The sequence below is a fragment of the Erithacus rubecula genome (assembly GCF_903797595.1).
Source record: "Erithacus rubecula genome assembly, chromosome: 1".
Taxonomy (NCBI): Eukaryota; Metazoa; Chordata; class Aves; order Passeriformes; family Muscicapidae; genus Erithacus; species Erithacus rubecula.
The window spans coordinates 10,278,187-10,297,393 of NC_136658.1; the positions used below are offsets into that span (position 1 = coordinate 10,278,187).

Below are 19,207 nucleotides of genomic sequence, written 5' to 3' on the forward strand. Positions count from 1 at the left end.
GTTCATTGGACCATTTGTTGCACAATTTCATTTCAGAAAGCCATAAAAAAATTCACTGAAGGATCCATAGTATTTCATGACACAAGGGAATGGGACTTTGCTTGTGAATGGGGGCAGAGAAGAATGAGGATCTTGAAGGTTTTGGCATCACTGGGACATTAGATCAACTCACTAACATAGCAAGAAGCACCCTGAGCTGATGGCAAATTGTGTCAGCATTGAACAAATACAGGAAGTTCAGAATTCTTGAATTCTTGATTCAAACTGTTCAGTCAGTTTCCCTAAGGACAGAACTTCAGACTGGTTTTATTACAAAAAAGCAAACAAAAAAAGCCACCTCTCTTCATAGTTAACACCCCACTGAAGAATGTTGGCACTCCAATAGAAAGCACAGGATCCGTGCAGAACTTCTCAAAACCAAATGTAGAACACTGTGGTTGTAAACAAGTCAAGCTACAGCCATGTACTTTTGATTTTCTAGATAAAACAAGAAGCAGAAATCAAATAGGAGGTCAATAATAAGCAAATTTAAACTGTGGAAATGTTTAATTTTTAAAAATGTAGGGCGTGTGAATATTTAAATAGTTTTTGCTGTGGTGAGTATTTTTTTCAAAGGTATTTGTAGTGGTTGGAACCTAATTGGTGCAGATTTTGTTAGGGTTTCCAAGGGAGAATTAATGGAATTTTTTTACTTGTGTAATTAATGTTGTAATGCATGTAGAATTTGTCTTTCTGAATGTAATTGCTTTAAAATACCTAATGAGGGCTGATCTGATTACTGTGTTGGTGTTGAGAGGAGTGAGATGTCCAGGTGTCTGAGCTGAATAGCTTGTACGTGGCACGTTTAATGTCTTTTTCCTGTTTCCTCTTTAAATCTCCCAGAAAAATGTTAATGATCAGTGTATTTCCTATTGTGAAGAAGTTTCTCCTGCCTATATTACTTTTCCTGGATTGAAGGAGTCTGAAGCTGGCCAAATAGGGCTTCACTAGGAAAGCCAGTGAGATATTAGTGGAAGGAGAAATCAGCTGGCCCGTGTTGTGCCTGTGGTACTGCCCATATAAAAATCAGTCCATGCTGTCAGTGCATAAAAGATGTGCACAGCCACTGGGCTTTTTAAAAATCAGGGTCATTGAAACTGCTGGGGACTCTGCACTGTGGTTAAGCATTGTGTCTGTAGATCCAAGGTGGGTTTGTGGAATGCTGTAGAGTCAGGGATATATTCCTGGATATCCAGCTGTAAGACCAACACAGTAGAAATCCCTTCCTATGCTCTTCTGGCTGAGTAACCTGGCAGAGTGAGCTTTCCTGCAGCATGTTGTGTGGGCTTCCTTGGAGTGGTTTGACTGAGTCTTTGTGCTGTGGGCTTGCCTTGCCCTGGCCTTTCTGCTTTGTCTGGTGGGCACCCTGCAGTTCTGCAGAGCTGCTTTGCTGTGCCCAGCTTGTTTCAGAGAAATAAAACACTGCCTTCAAGTCTCATGCCAAGCCTGGCACTAACTCACTCGTGCTGCAGCAATTCCCTCCAAACAGATCCCAGCCCTTGGAGGTGGGGGAGCTGTAGGTCCTGTGAATCTGGGGGTTTGCCAAACCCTGCATGTAGCTAGCTGATGGCTCTGTGCTGCTGTCCCCAAGGGTCACCAAGTGGGGCTTCAGCTCTGTCATCAAAATTGCTAAATCCTTGTAATAACTCTCTGGAAGGATGCTTGTTTTGTCAAGCAGTGTAAGATTCTTGATCCAGGTGATATCCCAGATTTGTGACTCTATAAATATAAGACAGTGAGCATTTTATGAGATCCTCACTGTGCTAATAAATACATTTATTTATGTAGCTTTTGAGCTGATCGTTAGGATCCTATTTACTGTGCTTACTACGCTTTATTTCACTTATCATTTTTGATATAATTGCATCACAGCTATCATTAGGTCTGAAAATAAATTCAGCACATAGAATGTGCAGTTATTGCATGTGCTCTCTGAGGACATGTAAGTAGAATTAAGGGAAAAATACCATGTTGCCTTGAGAAGCAGATACTTTCTATGGAAACACGTTTCAGGTCAAGCTAGAGATGAGTAAATCCCTTTCCTGCTAAAGAAACAAATTCAAATACAAGAAAAATTTTAGTAGGTAATTAAGCTGATGAATGGTAATACCCATGGGGTCAGGAAACCATTTCAGTTGGAGAGTATTTATTTTTTTGAACTTGAATCTTGAAATACCTTGAAATATTCTTGAATTTCTGGGGGGAACAAAAAAGAGAAGTTTGCTTGTTTACCTGAAACACAAGTGGTATGAAGTAAGTATTGTAGTCCTGTTAGATTAAGGTTCCTTCAATTTAGTTTAAACAAAATTTTAAGCAATTCTACCTGCATGACAAATTACTTGAATTATGTATAACATTTTAAAATTCATTTTTAATGTCCCCATTGATCAACTTTTGCCCACAAAGCAGAGATACACAGGTCATCTAACACTTTTGAAAGACTTTATTGGTGAAAAAGCAAATTAATTTGACTGCTTCTTTATATTTTGAGGTTTTCTTAGTAGAAAAAAAACTGTCTGAAAAGACTCTTAGAATAGTCAGGGTCAAGTTCCATCCCTGGGCAGTGTTTGAAGAAATGTCAGAACAGAAACTCTTAGTGGATTATTTGCCTGTCCTTTCAGTGCTGTTTATAAGGTGATGTAAAAAACTAAATTAATTAATCCTTAAAAAATTACCAGATTTAGGTTCTTCCTGGGACAGATACAAAAGTGATATTTGTATCAAATGCTCTCTCAAATTTAGAATGCCCCTCTTTTACTGTATTCTTTCTGAAATAAGTTTCCATGACAAATTAGTGTGTTCCTCAGAGCAGTTATCTGCAGTAAATTCATACAATGCTTCATAGTTCTTGGTAAGCTTTTCTTTCTTCGGCAGGAACATAGCTTGAGTTAAAGATGTAATTGAGAAATTGAGAGATTATGGGGAGAGGGGCTGTTTGTATATTTTTCCTAAGATGTTCCTTTATCCTTTAAGAGCCCCCTTTACAGACCAACCTAAACCTGCCTTTCTTTGGTGATTAGTGAGTCTAGAACTGAGAGGGGGCAACTCTTTGTGCTGCTCAGACTGCTTAGATGCTTGTGATGCAGCTTGTGAAATCTTGTGCTTGGTGTTGGAGAGCAGCTCAGCCTTTTGTGTGGGAGTTGGATTGGATGGCTGGGGACAATCACTACTGTGTCAGTAGTGGACATGCCAGACTCATGGCTTATGAGTTAGAGCCACTGTTACATGACCTCAATGCATCCATATTCATCTTTCTATTGAGAATACACCTACCACAAATTACTTAAAAGGTGTATTTTGTCACCAGGCTGAGTGCTGATACAGAAATAATGTATCAAGTGAAGTTTGTGTTGGAGAGCTTCACAACCATCAGATCTTAATGTCATGTGAATATGGATATTCAGCATAAATCACATAGGAACAGTTTCCAGCAAAGAAAGTGGTCATTGAATCATAGAGTGTTGGGGAGCATTTGATAAATTGCAGGGAGATGTCTTTCCATGGCTCAAAATAATTACTTGCCATGTAAAGTGATTAACACAGTTGCATAAGTTGCAAAAATGGAAACTAAGAAAATTGCCTTTGTTTTTGAAAGCTGCCTACCTAGCTTTGGCTTCCTGTCAGTAAATGAAGGATTAGTGACTTTGTGCTTCACTTAGCAATAAAAGCATTTGAGGATGAAAGCAATGTAGTATTAGTGCTGCCTAAAATTTGTCCATCCTGTTTGAATCTAGTTCTTAAATAATTGATGACTTGTAGACATGGCTCTTGTATCTCGAGCTCTTACAGGAGGTTCATGCACTCACCAATACCATTTTCCAAAGGGTAATGGAATTGCTGTAGCATAGCTAGAAGTTTAGTAGCATTTTTGAAGACATGTTATTGCATATATTGCTTGTTAACAATAAGTGAATGATGTCATTATGATGTCTGTATTGCTACCTGAATGTAATTTACTATTTGGTGGGGGTTTTTTTGTTTGTTTTGTTTTTTTGGGGTTTTTGGTTTTTTCCTCACATTTTTCTCTCCCTTCTGTTCCCCAAGAGTTCTAGAAGCCAGTATTGCAGAAAATAAAGCAAGTTTAAAGAGGACACATCCAGAGGTGTGGAGTGACTCTCCAAACCCTTATGATCGAAAGCGACAAGACAACTGCCCAGTGGGGTTAAAGAATGTTGGCAACACGTGCTGGTTTAGTGCTGTCATACAGGTAAGCACTCTTCAATCAGCTGTGTGCATTCTTCTTTGTATCTATTGGGAGGTGAGTCAGCTCATTTTAAATGCATAATTTAAAATAATCTCTTTTGCTGGGAAGTTTAGGCCACTGCATGATATGATTTTGCACATATTGCATCTCTTAATGTGTCTATCCATAAGTCAGATTGAAGTGTAGAAAGGACTGGTAGCATATCTAAGTGAAGCTTCAAAATGTTTCTTATTAAGAAGTTCATGAAGACAAGGAGTTGACTCTCTGAAGATCCTGGACTTATGCAGCTCATGCTGACATTAGTGACAATTGTGGATGCCTAAAAAGATGGGAAAACTGAGTTACAGATGAGGAACCGTTTTGTTTTTTTTTGTTTGTTTGTTTTTTGCTTTTTTTGGAGTGCTTGTTCAAATGGTTACAGCTCAGTAGGGTAAAAGGAGGGATAATTGACAAAGAAGGAAACTTCAGAAGTTTGAAGGGGAAGGTCTGGTATGGATGCAATTGCAACTGGTTTTAGTTTTGTGCAATACAATCAATGTGTGTGTTTTTTGGTTTGTTTTTTTTTTAAGATAGGATGAGTAGGGAAATGAGTACAGATATGGCAACTTGCCTAGTGAAAACTAATGTTCTAATATCAATAATTGATATACATAAACTTTATGAATCCATCTTTTAGGAGATATATGTTTCTGTAAATAATCTGTAGATCTACTGAAAAGCATCTTAACCTACAGAAAACTGAAGGTGAAATTGGAATACAGCAGTGGGAAATTTATTTTTAGTCTACTAGAAACAAATCTTGTAGTCTACAAGAAAGAAATATATTGTAACTTTTCGTAGTCTGAGGTTTTGAGAGAAAGAAAATAAAATATTTAATACCCATTTTTAACAAATTATTCAGGTTGAAGCACTTCACATAAACTAATTCTGTTACTTTTGTACTGACTGTTGAGAGATGTCTGTTGTACTTCAGGCTGAGTCCATTTAGATCAATGTTCTGCCCAGCCATTTCCACAAATGGATGCTTTCAGGAGAGTACAAACAGCATGCATGATATTGCTCTGGTAAAACACTTCTGAGCCTATATCTTGGAAGGTATTTTTAATCTTCTGCAATTTATGTAGTGGGAAACCCCAGGGGACCTTCCTTGTATGTTTTCTTCCTTGATCTTTGCAAACTTCTTGCACCCATGGGGGTCCTTTGGGTGTGCTTCTTATTGCATAAAGAACTGCCATGGCTTTGTGTGGTTTTTTGAACCTGGCTCCCACTATGTTTGTCCAGTAGCCTCCATGTCTCCTGGTGGAGCAGACAGAAGTTGATTGCCATTATGGTTCTGTGGGCTGCTCTCCTACTCTGTTTCAACACCTCAGTGGTCTCTTTTTTTTCTAGGCTGTATTCTCAATTACCGCCTGTAGAATGTGTTCTAAGCTCTGATCCACTTTGTTGCTGTACTCCAGATCCTTTCTAGTTCTAGTAGCACTTTAATTGGGGATGAAGAAAGCTCCTAAGATGTGAGTGTGGTGTGAACTGGGGGTGGTATCAGGGAGGGATACAGCCTCCTCAGGAAAGACAAGGAATGACAAGGAGAGGCACTGCCTTTCACCTGAATGAGTAGCTCAAATGTGTGTGGTGCTTGCATGGGACAAAGTGGCAGTTTAAGGTGAGAGTCTGTGGATCAGGATCAGAGGAGGGGCTGGTAGAAGTGCCACCATGATTAGTCTGCTACAGACTACCCTCCTCAGGATGGGGATGTGCACACAGCCTTCTTGAAAGGCAAAGAAATCTCTGGATTACAGTCAGTGGTTCCCATGGGAAACTTTAATATTAAAAATCCTGACCCTTGCTGGGTCCAACACAGCAGGACACAAGCAAACAAGATTTCTGGAGGGTATGAGGAACAGCTTCTTGGTATGAGTAGTTGGATGGGGCAAGTAGGGGTGATGCCTAGCTGAATCTGCTGTTCCCCAAAAATGGGAAAACTGAAGGTGAAGTAATGTGGGTACTCTTGACTGCAGCAACCATGAAATAGTATACTTCAAGATGCTAATGGGAGCAAGAAAGGAATAACAGGAGCCAGACTCAGTGTTCAGGAGAGCAGACTTTGTCTTCTAGAAGTATCTGGGGTTCCATAGGTGGCAGCTTGGAAGGGCAGAGATGCTTAGGAAGGCTAACAGCAAGGTTGCCAGAAGGGTCCAGTCTGCTCTCAGGGAGCTCATAGCCAAGCTTCAGGCAGGCAGTGTGCAGGATCTGCAGGCAGAGATGGGCTACTGAGGAGACAGGAAATGTCCAGGCATAAAGGAATGGTGTTAGTAAAGGGAAAGCTGACCTAAGTTGATGTCTCAAAAAGTTGTCTAGGGTAAAAAGAACAGGTTTTGTTGTTATACTGGTCGTAAAGAGCTGACAGAGGAGAGTGTTGCTGAGTAGAGCAGGTGAGGCACTCAGTGCCTTGCTTTGCCTCAGACTTCACCAGTGACATCTCAAAGACCACTGCTCATAGTTGAGGGAATTCTGAACAGGAGTTAAGGATTTGAGTGAGAGATTACTTGAGGAAACTTGACCCATACAAGTCACTGAGTTGCGTCCAGTGGTGGTGAGAGACAGTGGCAAGAGGTCTTAGCAAGGCAACTCTCTCATTTTTGCAAAGTTGTGGAGAATAAAAGAGGCTTCTGATGTACTTGAGCCAGGTTTTTTAGAGCAGTGCATATTGGGAGGATGAGAGGCAATAGGAGTCACTAAGATAAGGAAGATAAAGCCTGGATATAAAGAAGCATTTTTTTCCCACAAAGACAGGCAGGCAGTGGAGGATGCCCACAGAGGCTGTGCAGGGTTTGTCAAACCTTGGAAAGTTTTAAGATGCCTGAAAAAAAGCCCTGAATAGCCTGGTCTGATCTCATAGGTCAATAATGTGAATAATGCTAGTTAGTTTGGTACCCATCATCTTCTATAAATTCCAGTTTTGCTTTCCACCATGTACCTCACTGTACACAGTTTTGAATTTAGCTTTCTTCTTACTCTGTTTCATATGATGTTTTTGTCAGTTCATGCTTTCCAACTCCTGTTTCTACTACACTGCAAATCTCTTTACTAAGCAAATATAGTCAAAACTTGCTGTCCTTTTCAGATCACTTCTGAATTTTACTTACCAGTGCAGAGTTGGTGAATTTGCAGTAATCTCCCTTCAGGCTGGAACAGATGGTTATTTATTCCTCTCTTAATTTTTGTTTGTACCTGGACCTTCTGTCTCACCTCATTGGTGCTTAGTTAAAAGCTTATTTTGAATGAATTCTTCCAAATTTGCCCTAAACTCCCAATAGACTGCATAAATTGGATTACTGTTATGCATGTTCTGCTTGACTTGGAGGTTTTTGGTGTTTTTTGAGGTGTGTCATTTTGTTTGTTGGTTTGATTTTGTATTTTTAATAGGAAGGATTTACTTACCTGCAGATTGTGTGTAGGTAATGCTGTAGATAATGAAATTGAAAGATTTCTTTATTTGTTTTAATATCTCCCCCTTTCCCACCCATTGAAGTTTTTTTTTTTTTTTTCTTCTTAGGCCTCTTTTCTTTCAGCATTTAGTAATCTTATAATTGTTTGTTTGAATTTTCCTACAGATCTTTTGATATTTCCCTTGTTCATCTCTCCTCCTTTCCATATTCCATTGGATGTATAACTCTTTTTGCAATAGCAGAAACATTGTCTTTGTCCTAAGAGAAGCAAAGATTTTATTTCCATGAAGATCTTTATGGAACCAATGTGACTTGGTGTTTTACTTTCTTTGTTGTGTAATCAGATTTTACATTCCTAGCAGTTCCAAATCTAAAGGACTGATTTTATGTACATATGCATTTCTGTTACAGACTTTATGTAGGAAACTGAAAATCTTTAAGGAAATGTTTTTATGGAAACTTGAATTTTTAATTTGTTAACCACAGAGATAAGAGCTGAGGTCAGAGCATGTAAATGCCTATGCTAGACCTATGATCTCATGTTATTTATACCCAGTGTGCAACTTTATACCTTGAAAACAGATTAGAAAGAGACCTAGCTAGTTCTTATGGTCACCAGCCATACCATGTGAAAGTTTTTGGTGTCTGGAATTATAATGGCTTGATCCTAAAAGATAGTGAAACTTCTGGAGTTAGGTCTATAGAATGCAATTCAAGCAAACCATTGAAAGATTTATAACTTCACTTGGTTGAAAATTTAGGTTATTAATATTATCTGTCAGCCAGGAAGATTTATGTTTCAAGCAACCATCCCAGGAAATTTAATGCATGTTAATTTAGAACATTAGCTAATACCATATTTATTTATCCACAGGGCAGATTGACTACTTGGGTTGCATTGACTATGTAGAAGTATTTTCTTGATTTCTTTGGGAGGCTTTTGTAACCTGACACATCACATAGGTCAACAATATCTAAATGTTAACTACTGTCAGTCACAATGATATATTGTGTAATATAATCTAAAACTAAATTGCAAAGAAAGAAAAGCCTTCTATTTAAGGAGTGCTTGTTAAGGAAAAAAAGATTTTGACATTTTGATGCTTTTCTTTTGCAATGTATGTTTTTTATAGGTACCAATTAACCAACTTAGTGAAATGCAGCCATAAATGGTTTGTGTATTTGCATTGAGTATGAAATTCCTGAAGACACGTTTGTATAGAGTGACAGGAAACTCTGACAAGATTCAAACATCACTGGAAATGTTGCTTTTACTCTGTATTTATTTGTGTCTTAGAGAAATAGGCACATGTGGAAGTCATCCTCCTGCAGGGGAAGAAGGGAGTCTCTCTTCAGAGGGCTCTGAAACAAAGTTTTGCTTTCAACAGTTGCATTCAGCAGGGTTAGAATGAACAGTGGTATTTTTCCTACAGTGTAACTTCTAAAAGTCTTGCTCTTGAGGAACTTCTGACTTGATAATAACCTGAATTTAAATCTGAGTCCCCTCAAGAGTATGTCAAAACAAAACTGTATTAAATCACGTTCATTTCTTCCTCACCTTCCAAGAAATGAATCAAGTTCCTCAATGTTTTTTCTACCTCTTCTTAAACTTGTAATAAACCTACATTTGGGACAGGAGTTCACCCATGCATGATTTTGCTATTGTTTAGTTAGATGAACATCTATAAAAGGATCCATAAATCTTGAGGTTTTAGAATATTTCTTTGTTGATTGTGTGTTTTTTTTATTTATTAATTTTTTAAAATTCTCATTATTGTAACTACATATGTCTGCTCTGAAATAGAAATTAAGGCATCAAGTTCTTTAAAGAAACAAAACACAAATATACCACTGTATGTTTTTACTTCCCTGCAGTAGATTTTAGTGGCCCCCTTGTGAAAAGGTAACGTCACAGTTTTTCTTGGCTGTAAGAGTTTACAGCCTGAAAATGACTTAGAAATAATAAATTAATGGAGCCTGTGGAGTGGTTCCTTCATCCCATGCTGAGCACAACTTAAGAGTTTTCAGGACATGAGATGTAGAAGGCAAGTAACTCACAGGACATGGATATGTTGCTGGGAATCATGTCTTAGGCTTGCTGCCTGTTCAAATTCTCCCCCAGATGTTTTAGTTTAAAACACTGCACCAGAGTTTAACTTTATCTTTTGAAGTTCCAAGTGGGGTTCTGGTCATGTGCAAGAAGTAATGTCCTGGCAGGTACTGCCCTGTGGAAAAGGTGCCATGGGAGATGCCCAGATCATTCTGAGAGTGTCACTGAGTCAGTGTGCCAAGGTGGATGGTTGTGGGAAAAGGAAAGTGTGTGGGGAGTCAGTGAAAATTGTACTGTGAGTGCTGCTGTTTCCCCTTTCTCCAGTCCCATTCCTCATGTACCATGTGCAGTCTCTCCCCAGTCTCATGACTTGCAGAGGGCTGGGTTGCAGCTCCTCCCTTTACCAAATGAGGTATCCCAACAGGACAGCTGGGGCTTGGCATCACCTCACTCCTTTCTCCATGAGTCTGTCACAGTCTGATAAGATTTTTTTTTCCCCAAAAGTGCATAGCTTGCTGAATGAAGTTAACAAGCATAAATCTCCAAGGTGCTCTTTAACTTCTATTTTAAGGGTCCCTAACACCAATTCTGACATTTTACTCTCTTGCATTGTGTTTGGGAGCAGCCTTCTTGTTTTCCTGATGTCAGTATATTTGGGGTCAGGATCTCCTTTGATCCTAAACTTCAAATTCTGTAAAGAAGTGAACCAGCTTGATGAGTGAGAATCAAACAAGTATTTTCTTCCTAATTGATAGCTCAGCTACTTACTTGAAAGCAGCCTACCACAAGTATCTAGCTTTTACATTATTTTATGTTTCTTATTTGTCATGATGAATGCAAAGGATTGTGATGATGTGGTAGTGCATTAATACCAAAAAACCTAGGATTCTATTATTATTACATTACTACATTGTACATGAGTCCCTTGCTTCCCTGGGCATGCAGTGCAAGGTTGTAGGCTGAAGAACATTCAGTGCTCAATCCCCATATGGATTAAAATGGTCATTGATGGAGTATTTTATTTCCACAGTGGAACAGCCTGAGGCACGGGTTGGTGGGGGATATGATATAAACTGTTCTGTAGAGTTTCATGGGCAGAGGAATAATGGTGTTGGAAATCTAGTTTCTTGCTTGCCATTTCTCTGTCACTTCCTCTGTTTCTCTGTAAAGTGAACCTGTCCCTTCCAAATTCAGTCATCCTATGATATTTGCTGACAGGGTATTCCTTTTCCTGCTTTTTGTGCTTCTGTAGTCTCAGGTTCCCTCAGGTTGCTTGTGTGATATTTCAAACTCTTACCTTAAATTTTGGCTATTGGTAATATTGTAAAATTTGTCACAAAGACATAGGGAGCTTTAATGGATCATGGCGTTCACTTTGACTCATAAATATTTGCACATGTAATTACAATAAAGGATACAGCATACATTGTTTAGGTGTGTTATTTAAATTTACATCACTAAATTTGGGCAAGAAGTTGAAAACTGTAACCATGTAAGGAAATGCTGGCTGTGATTTTTTTGTCCAAACACTTTTTATTTTTTTTTCTTGACCATGTAATAGAGGAGTGGTTGGATGGCATTTCTTAGTATGTGCCAAGACACAAGCATAAAGTGAATTCTTCTGGACACATATCATACTTAGCTGTCTTCTGAATTGCAGTAATGTTCTGAGTTTGTTGCTATAAACAAGTAAATGTTCTCTAAATGCAGTCTGGTAATTCCATGGTGAGCTGTTTGTTTAAAATGTTGACTTAACCCAAGCCTGCTAGAGGTCTTAGTTTGGCTTTGTAGCTCAAGCAGTATGCAAGCTGTTTTCCATCTTCTTCCATGTTGCACCTCAGCCTTCTGGAGATGCAAGACATGATAGCTTAAAACTGCAATTTATACCTAGGTTTTCAGCAGTTTGGAATGCTAATTGATTGTTTGTTTATAGATAAAAATGTCCTTTTAGAGGTGCTTTTCAAAGCTTTTGAGACCTGGGATTGAATCTGTGTTTCTCAAATTGCTAAATGTTTTCCTCATCACTACTACTGTACATGTTGGGTGGTTGTCCTGAAGTTCAGCCTTCAGGCAGTGTCATACCTGTCTATAGGAGCTTTTGTTTCAGAGGGGAAGAGAAGTAGAAAACTCCTTTCTATACTTTCACAGTGAAGTTTGAACAGGAACCTGCTCAAGTCCCAGCTTTGAAGCTGCTTTGCTCACTTCCCTTCTGTCTTCCTTATGTGAAATTGTCTAAAGAATGCAAGAGAAGCTTTGGACTGTGCCAAATCGTCAGTGTATATAAAGAGGCACAAAACTATGTTTTGAGTGGGTTCTTGATTTTCTTACTGCCCTGTTATTAGTCTTTATTCTGGAAACAGGATTTAACACTTAAGAGGAATAAGACACAAACAGGTGGAGTGGGAGACAACCCCAGAGGAAGTTATAATGAGGAGCAGAGTGGAAGGGAATGTTGTGCCCAGCAGAACAGCTGGTGCAGTAGCAACAAGCAGCCACTTTATGGACTTTGTTGTGGGAAAGTACTTTCATGAATATGAACCAAAAAGGAAAAAAACAATTGGTAAATAGAAAAAGTCTGGAAAGTCTTAAAGAGGAAAGGGAAGTGATTCTTCCAATTTAGAACCAAAGAATGGCCTGGGTTGGAGGAGATCTTAAAGATTATCTGTTTCCATCCCCCTGCCAAGGGCAGGGACACCTTCCACTAGACCAGGTTGCTCAGAGCTCCATCCATCCAGGCCCTGAACACTTGTAGGGATGGGACTTATGCCAGTGCATTGTCATCTTCCCAGTAAAGAATGTCTTCCTAATATCAGATCTAAGCCTGTTCTGTGAGTGTGAATCCATTCCCTCTTGTCCTGTCACTCCAGGATAGTCTCTCTCCACTTCCCTGCTGGCTCACTTAAGGTGTTGGAAGACCACAGTTAGGTCACCCTGAAGCCTTCTCTTCTTCAGGCTAAACTGTCCCAGTTCTTTCAAGATACAGGGATATAGAGTCCAAAAGGCTTGCAAGTTAATGAGAACTGGACTCAGCTATCAGTGAAGTTGCTAATGTTTTTGCAATATGGAGCTTTGGACACTAATATTCGATCAGAGGCATGCAGGAGTATTAAATCACTAATTTGTGCAATATTTAGGAGTACTTTTACATTGAACCTTAGCATTTCAAATATTGATAACTAGTAAATTTTGGAGGAGACATGGCAATGTATGCAGGTAGGACCATATATTCCACATTTTTGTGTTTTTCTTTGATTTATTAAGTTGAATTAAATGTTAAGCCTAACAATACTCAATCTACCTCACTAAAACTGGCTCTGTATATCTTAAACCACCAAAATTGTTTATAAAGTGAAGTAAGAACATAAATCTAATTTGTCATGTTGATGCAAAATATTTCAAATGATATGCTTTAAGACATAGGGCTCTATTTTTGCTTTTTATTATTAGAACAGTAATGATTCTTGTTACACAAAGTGAAGGTAGATATGGTATTGGCTTTGTGGCTTTAAATAAAAAAAATAATTAAATAAATAAATGTCAAATTGGAATTGCATAGAAGGCCCCAGATGACTACTGAGGAAAATAGGTGTTGTGATGTACTAACACATGCAAGTTTTCAATTTTTACAGTATCATGTTTTAGCTAAATGCCAATACCTAAAGGAATTTGTTTAGGAGCTCTATATGAGTGCATGCCTTTCTTTTTTCCTTCCCAGAGTTGCTTTTCAAGCTCTGCTACTATGATATATTTAGTTTTTGAATTTCTTCCTTTTGTCCTGTCTCCCTTTGTCTTTCCAAGTTCAACCTTTACAGATTCAATGGGAAGCTGTTCTGTGTACATAGTATTATGAACTTCAGGTTTTCAAGCAACCTTGTATAAAGCTGACGCATATTAAAAATGCACAGTTCTTGTGCACATTTTTTTTCTTTTTCTTGTTTTTTGTTCTCAGTGCTGGAAACAAATGCAGAATTGGTAGTCCAAGTCAAACCAAATATTTTCATCAATTTGTTAGTGAAATAGCTGTTTTTAGTGGCCAATGCTTACAAACTTGCAAGAATCCACCAGAGAGCTTTCTGCAGCAGCTTGTTGTGTGGTCTTATATCTAGACTCAGAAGCAGTATTTTCCTACTAAGTGTTATTGGTGTTAGTAACTTTATTAATTTAGGTCTGCTGGTGGCTTTCAATGACCTGTGTTGCATGCTAGGCATTTATAGATTTAATATACTCACTAATTTATATTCTTGCAGCATTAATGCAGCACCACAGTTCTTGAATGTTAAGAATTTTTCCTTTACTCAGTCAACCTAAATTTTTGCAAGGTCCTTATATTTGATAAGCCTAGACATTAAGGGAGGAAAAAGGAATAAGCAGAGTGTTTTAAGGGAAACCAAGGCAACTTGCATTTAGAAATTATGCTTGAGCTCAGTGTAAGTAAACATTACTCAAAAAAGAGAATGGTTTAGTGTCTTACAGTATAGAAATTACAACTCTTCCTAGTTCTCTCTGGTATGACTGAAAATACATAATAACCACTTGGAGCAGAGGAAAGCCCTGATGTTTTGTTGCTGTTCAGTATTGTTGGTGAGAATGCCTTAAACTGAGACTGGATTGCTGTTCTTGTTTATTCTGATTTACTTTTACAGTCTTGTTCACCCCCCAAAATTGACAGAATACAAGGCAGTATTCTAAAAATGTTCATGACCATTTGAATTGGTATAACTTAGCCAAGTTTCCAGATGACAGCTTTTAAATGGTTTAAATGCACTGGGGGAAAAAACCTACAAACCCACCTTGTAGTGAGTTTTTCTTTCATGCTTATGTTTTCCATACTTTAGTCTGTTGTAAAGGTATTTGATCAAGGACAGTAGATGTAAAGCATCCCCCTTTCAGATGCAGCCTTTTTTCTTGCACTGGGACTCCTGACACCTTTGTGCAGCTGAAGCCAAGTGGGTAAGAGGTGAGGTGCTGTTCCATGCACTGTGTTTGGAAAGCAAATGTGTTTGGAGCTTTAGGCTGGGGTCAGTGCATGGCACTTGGGCCAGGGACAGTCTCTTTGTCTCTTGGTGGCTGCAGAAGAGCAGCTTCTGCCTCATGGGCCACTTACCCTGGATGCAGGCAGCCAGGACAGAAGTTGGCTCAGCAAACTGCAAAGTGTTTTGCCTCACCCCTTTCTGGGGTGGTTGGCCTTGGGAGGGTTTAGGTGAGCAGGTCCCTCACTGAGATACTTCAGGCACAAAAATAGTTGTATTCAGGCACTTGTTTACACTAACACTGAGAAATGATCTTTTTAAAATGAAGGTAGAAGTTTCCTTAAGTTGGTTTAGCTCAGTACAGGAGAGCTACAGCATGACACTGTCCTGTGTGCATTAGTGGTGCTGGCAGCAGATAAACTGTGAGGGTTCTGCTGCATCTCAAAACAGCCATGCATAGTGTAACCTTTTCTGGCAAGAAGTTTAATGACTAAACATCTTGCATAAGAAATTTTGAATAGTACAAGGCTGAAAGAGAAAAGAGCAAATTGGACAATCCTCTTAATTGCTCTCAGCAGATTGCACGGATAGGTTTGTTCAGGTCAGTTGGAAAGCATGGGATTATATTCAGTAGAGTTCTGAATTAAAGAAACTGAATTTTTGGGAAAAAATTGTTGGATTGAATGCCAGGCAAAAATGCTAAACTTGAGTACAGTTTTCTGTACATCATTTGTGTGTTTGTGTTATGAAATTGACCTGCTCAGCTGCTTGGCACTTTGATGGCACTTGGATTAGTTATGGAGAGAATTCACCCTTTGGACATTATATTTCAGCAGCTGGTTTATTTTGTACATAAAACATTGCTATGATTTGCTTGATGAAGAGCCCACCAGTGGAATGCTATTACATCATGAGACATAACTTCAATTAGTATCAGCTTCTAGACTGACACTTGAATTAAATATTAACATTTTCTTTGCTTTGAGTAAGTAAACAAAGGACTCTGTTTTAATCTCCCGTCTCTGCAAGGATGGATAAAAGGAGAACATGTATTTTGAACAGCAAAACAGGAAAAAAGTTTGACTACTCAGTTGCCTACCTTGATTCAGCAAGATCAGAAAGGTCTTTTTTTGGCTGATGTTTTTGATACTTGTTACATCTAAAAAGATGCATGACAATGGTACTTCTTTGTTTTGTTGGGCATGCTGTATACTGTAGGATATGGAAAAAGGCTCTGGAGAGGCTCTTTCACAAGGAGAATCAGGAACATTACAATTTAGCACAACTTTTTTTCCCTACCAGTATGTTCTAAATTACTGGAACAACTGCATAACCTCTTCACAATTTGTGTTTCACTTATTTGGCACTGTGGTGTTGAAAACCTGTTAAACTGATGTGATCTGTGATTTAAGTCTTTACATGGGTAGGACAAGTTCTGGGATCAAAGTCTATTGCTGGGGTAAGCAAACTCTGCCTTTGCAAAACAAATAGCTAAGATATGTGATAGAGTGGGAGGAGAGTTAATTATAGATTGTAAACCCAAGAAAGTAAGGAAGGCAGATCTTTCCTGTGCTTCTCTGATTAGCTTGTTTAAGGTATTTCAGACCTTTCCTCCTACCCTATCTTCATCAAAATGCTCTTCTGTAATGAAGTGATTTTTAGTTAAGATGGTTTTTATCTGTACAGGAAAGCAGTGATGCAGTTCCACAGGTTTTGAGGCATCCAGTTTTCAGGCCAGTGTGTTGGACTTCTATTGTTTGCAACCCAGAATCATCTTGCTCTTGCACTCTCTTGGCTCCAGGCTCTGTGTTACACTCAGGAGTTCTTTGTGGGTGTGCTTGCAGACACCTGTTTTCATGTCCTAGATAGACAGATACCTGTCTATTCATGTGTCCATAAAATGGGAATGTTATCAGTCTCTTACCTGAAAAGTTGTATAACCCAATTTCCTTACTCTAATGTGCATCCCTCAGATCATACAGGAATGGGATGACAGAATGCAAACTGTTCAGCTAATGCAAGTGGAATTAAGCTGCACCTGCAGAGATGTACTCTGTGCACTGAGGAGTAGATGCTAGAGGGCCTACAAGATAAATTTTAGATGACTAAACAGTGTTTCACGTCAGTTTGAAAACTGACAGTTATACAATTCATAAAATTCCTGTTGTAAAATGTAATTTGCCTATCATGTAAAATTATTGTTCCTTTTATGTGATTAAGTGAAGAGATTTTTTTTTATTATGCTGTTTTCTTGGCAAGAGTGATTGTCTTCTGGTGAAAATATGTTTAGCAATACGCTGCCTTCTGAAATAAAACTTAATATTGCATATGTTTAACACTTCATTTGTTTTGTTAAGGCTTGTTTGGAAGAGTTTTGTACTGTTTGTAGAAGTGCTTAAGGATTTTCTTAATTTTTTCTTTTCAGTCATTATTTAACCTACTGGAGTTTCGAAGACTAGTTTTGAATTTCAATCCTCCTGCAAATGCTCAAGATTTGCCCCGAAACCAAAAGGTAAAATGAGAAGCTGACTTCCTCTCGTGGCTGATGAGGGCATTTCTGTTTTGTACTTGAATTTTGCACTGTTCTCTAGCTCATATCAGCGTGGGTTTTAGAGGTGCCAGTTAACAGTTCTCTGAGCTTCCTGTTGTGGATCTTATATAAATGGCATCAGCCTCACAGAGTATGGGGCAGGGTGCTGAGAGAGGCAGAGCATTTCTCATGTGAGTGTAACTTGTCTTAGCAAATGTATTTTATTTCAGTTCCCTTCCACTCATGATCTGACATTGAGCTTTCATTCATTAGCTTGTCTCTTGTGTTTTTTCAGGAGATGGTTGTAAGTATAAATTTTCTCCTGTTTATCCTGGTACTCATATAGGACTGGGGAGGGAAAGGCCTTGCCTTAGGTTTCTTGTGACTTCAGACTGGCAAGGGGGAATGGTCATAGAGTGAGGGACAAGACAGACCTGTTTTTCTTCCTTCATGAGCATCCTTTGAGGAGAGATACAATGGGAGCCCCTTGGTTTCTGTGTTATGAAATGGGAAGGAAGAAATTGAAAAGGAGGTGGCTGCATGAAATGTGAAGACACTTGATTGCCTGATTTTTAGCAGGGACTTACAGAGCAATGAATTTTTGCATATCCAGAAATTAGCCACAGAATGGTTTAGGGTGAGAAGAACCCTAAAGATGAATTAGTTCCAACTCCAGTGCCATGGACAGGTGCACCTTCCACTGGACCAGGTTTCTCAGACCTCCATCCAAGCTGGCCTTGAACACTCCCAAGGATGGGGCATCCACAGCTTCTCTGGGCAACCTGTGCCAGTGCCTCACCACCCTTACAGTAAATTAGACTGTTGCCCCTTTCTGTCAGATTTAAAGAAAGGGGGTGTGTTGTCAGCCTGTTCTTAGTTGTTTGTCCCTTCAGGCTTGTCTGGCATGTTCACTATCAAAAGAGCTGTAATTAGAGAAGCAAAAGAAAACAGACAAAGAGAAGACAGTGTTGTCCATTTCTAAACCTCTGGGTATGTTCATAAAAGGGATGTTGGGTGTTCAGTCAGGGCTGGATAATTTCTCCTCTGCCCCACCCCCTTCTTTCCTCACCACATTCAAAGTGCAAGAAGTGCATTAGGTCATGAGATGGTGTGAAAATAAAACACAGGTAGTGTTCCTAACACAAGGTAGGGATGGGGCAGTGCATTTTAATAAGAAAGATAAGTCATGCTTTACAAAGAGTTGTACTAAAATATTTTTATTTTTAGATTGACTTTCTGCCCAGTATTTAATTTTTCACCATATAATTTGTTTTAGTAATATCCTTCAGAAATTCTATGTTCATTTTTTCAGCATGTAAAAAGCAATTGGCATCTAAAAAGTGGTATGAAATAGCTGATAACAAGCTGTTGTCTTCATATACATCTTGCCCAAGCACTGACACTTGCAGCTAAATGCCTTTAGCCATTCCAAAGTGCTTTATTTTAGAAATTCTAACCATGACAGACAATAGGTTTGTGTGAAATGGTGTGACACCAGGCATGTGCATGGATTTGTGCAGAAACCTTGCATTCTGCAGGCCTGCTAGAAAGAATCTCTGGCAGTAGTTTGTGTCCTCTCCTTTCTTAACTAATATTCCAGAATGAAGTAACATTATTACTTGGTGAACTCATCTGTCTTATCTACAGCTGCAAAAGGATTGAGGAGAATTTAGGATAAGGGGTCACTTCACTTGTTTGAATTTAGACAGAAGACATAAGCAAGCATGTCCCCAAATGTGGTACCTTTATTTCTTTATAAGTGAGGGCAATTAGAGGCAAATTGATTTAGAGTCATAATATAAATTATCAATTGACAATAGGAAAAAAAAAAAAGGCCCTGGAACTTCCTTCCAACTTAGTTAAAACTATTTTGCCTCAGTTTTGGTTTTATTTTTGTTCTGATATTAACTACCATATGTGACTGACATTCTCCAGGGTCAAATTTCATTGCTAATAAAGGACATGTTG

General features: G+C 38.7%; 1 protein-coding gene across 3 annotated transcripts in view; it reads left to right on the forward strand.

Moving 5' to 3' along the window:
• USP25 (ubiquitin specific peptidase 25) overlaps nt 1-19,207 on the forward strand; it is an 88,003-nt gene that overhangs the window by 33,007 nt on the left and 35,789 nt on the right. For all 3 annotated transcript variants that reach the window (XM_079322741.1, XM_079322742.1, XM_079322743.1), the window contains 2 exons: nt 4,084-4,246; nt 17,135-17,221. In XM_079322741.1, coding sequence (XP_079178867.1) covers nt 4,084-4,246; nt 17,135-17,221 — 250 coding nt within the window. The remainder of the gene's footprint in view (nt 1-4,083; nt 4,247-17,134; nt 17,222-19,207) is intronic.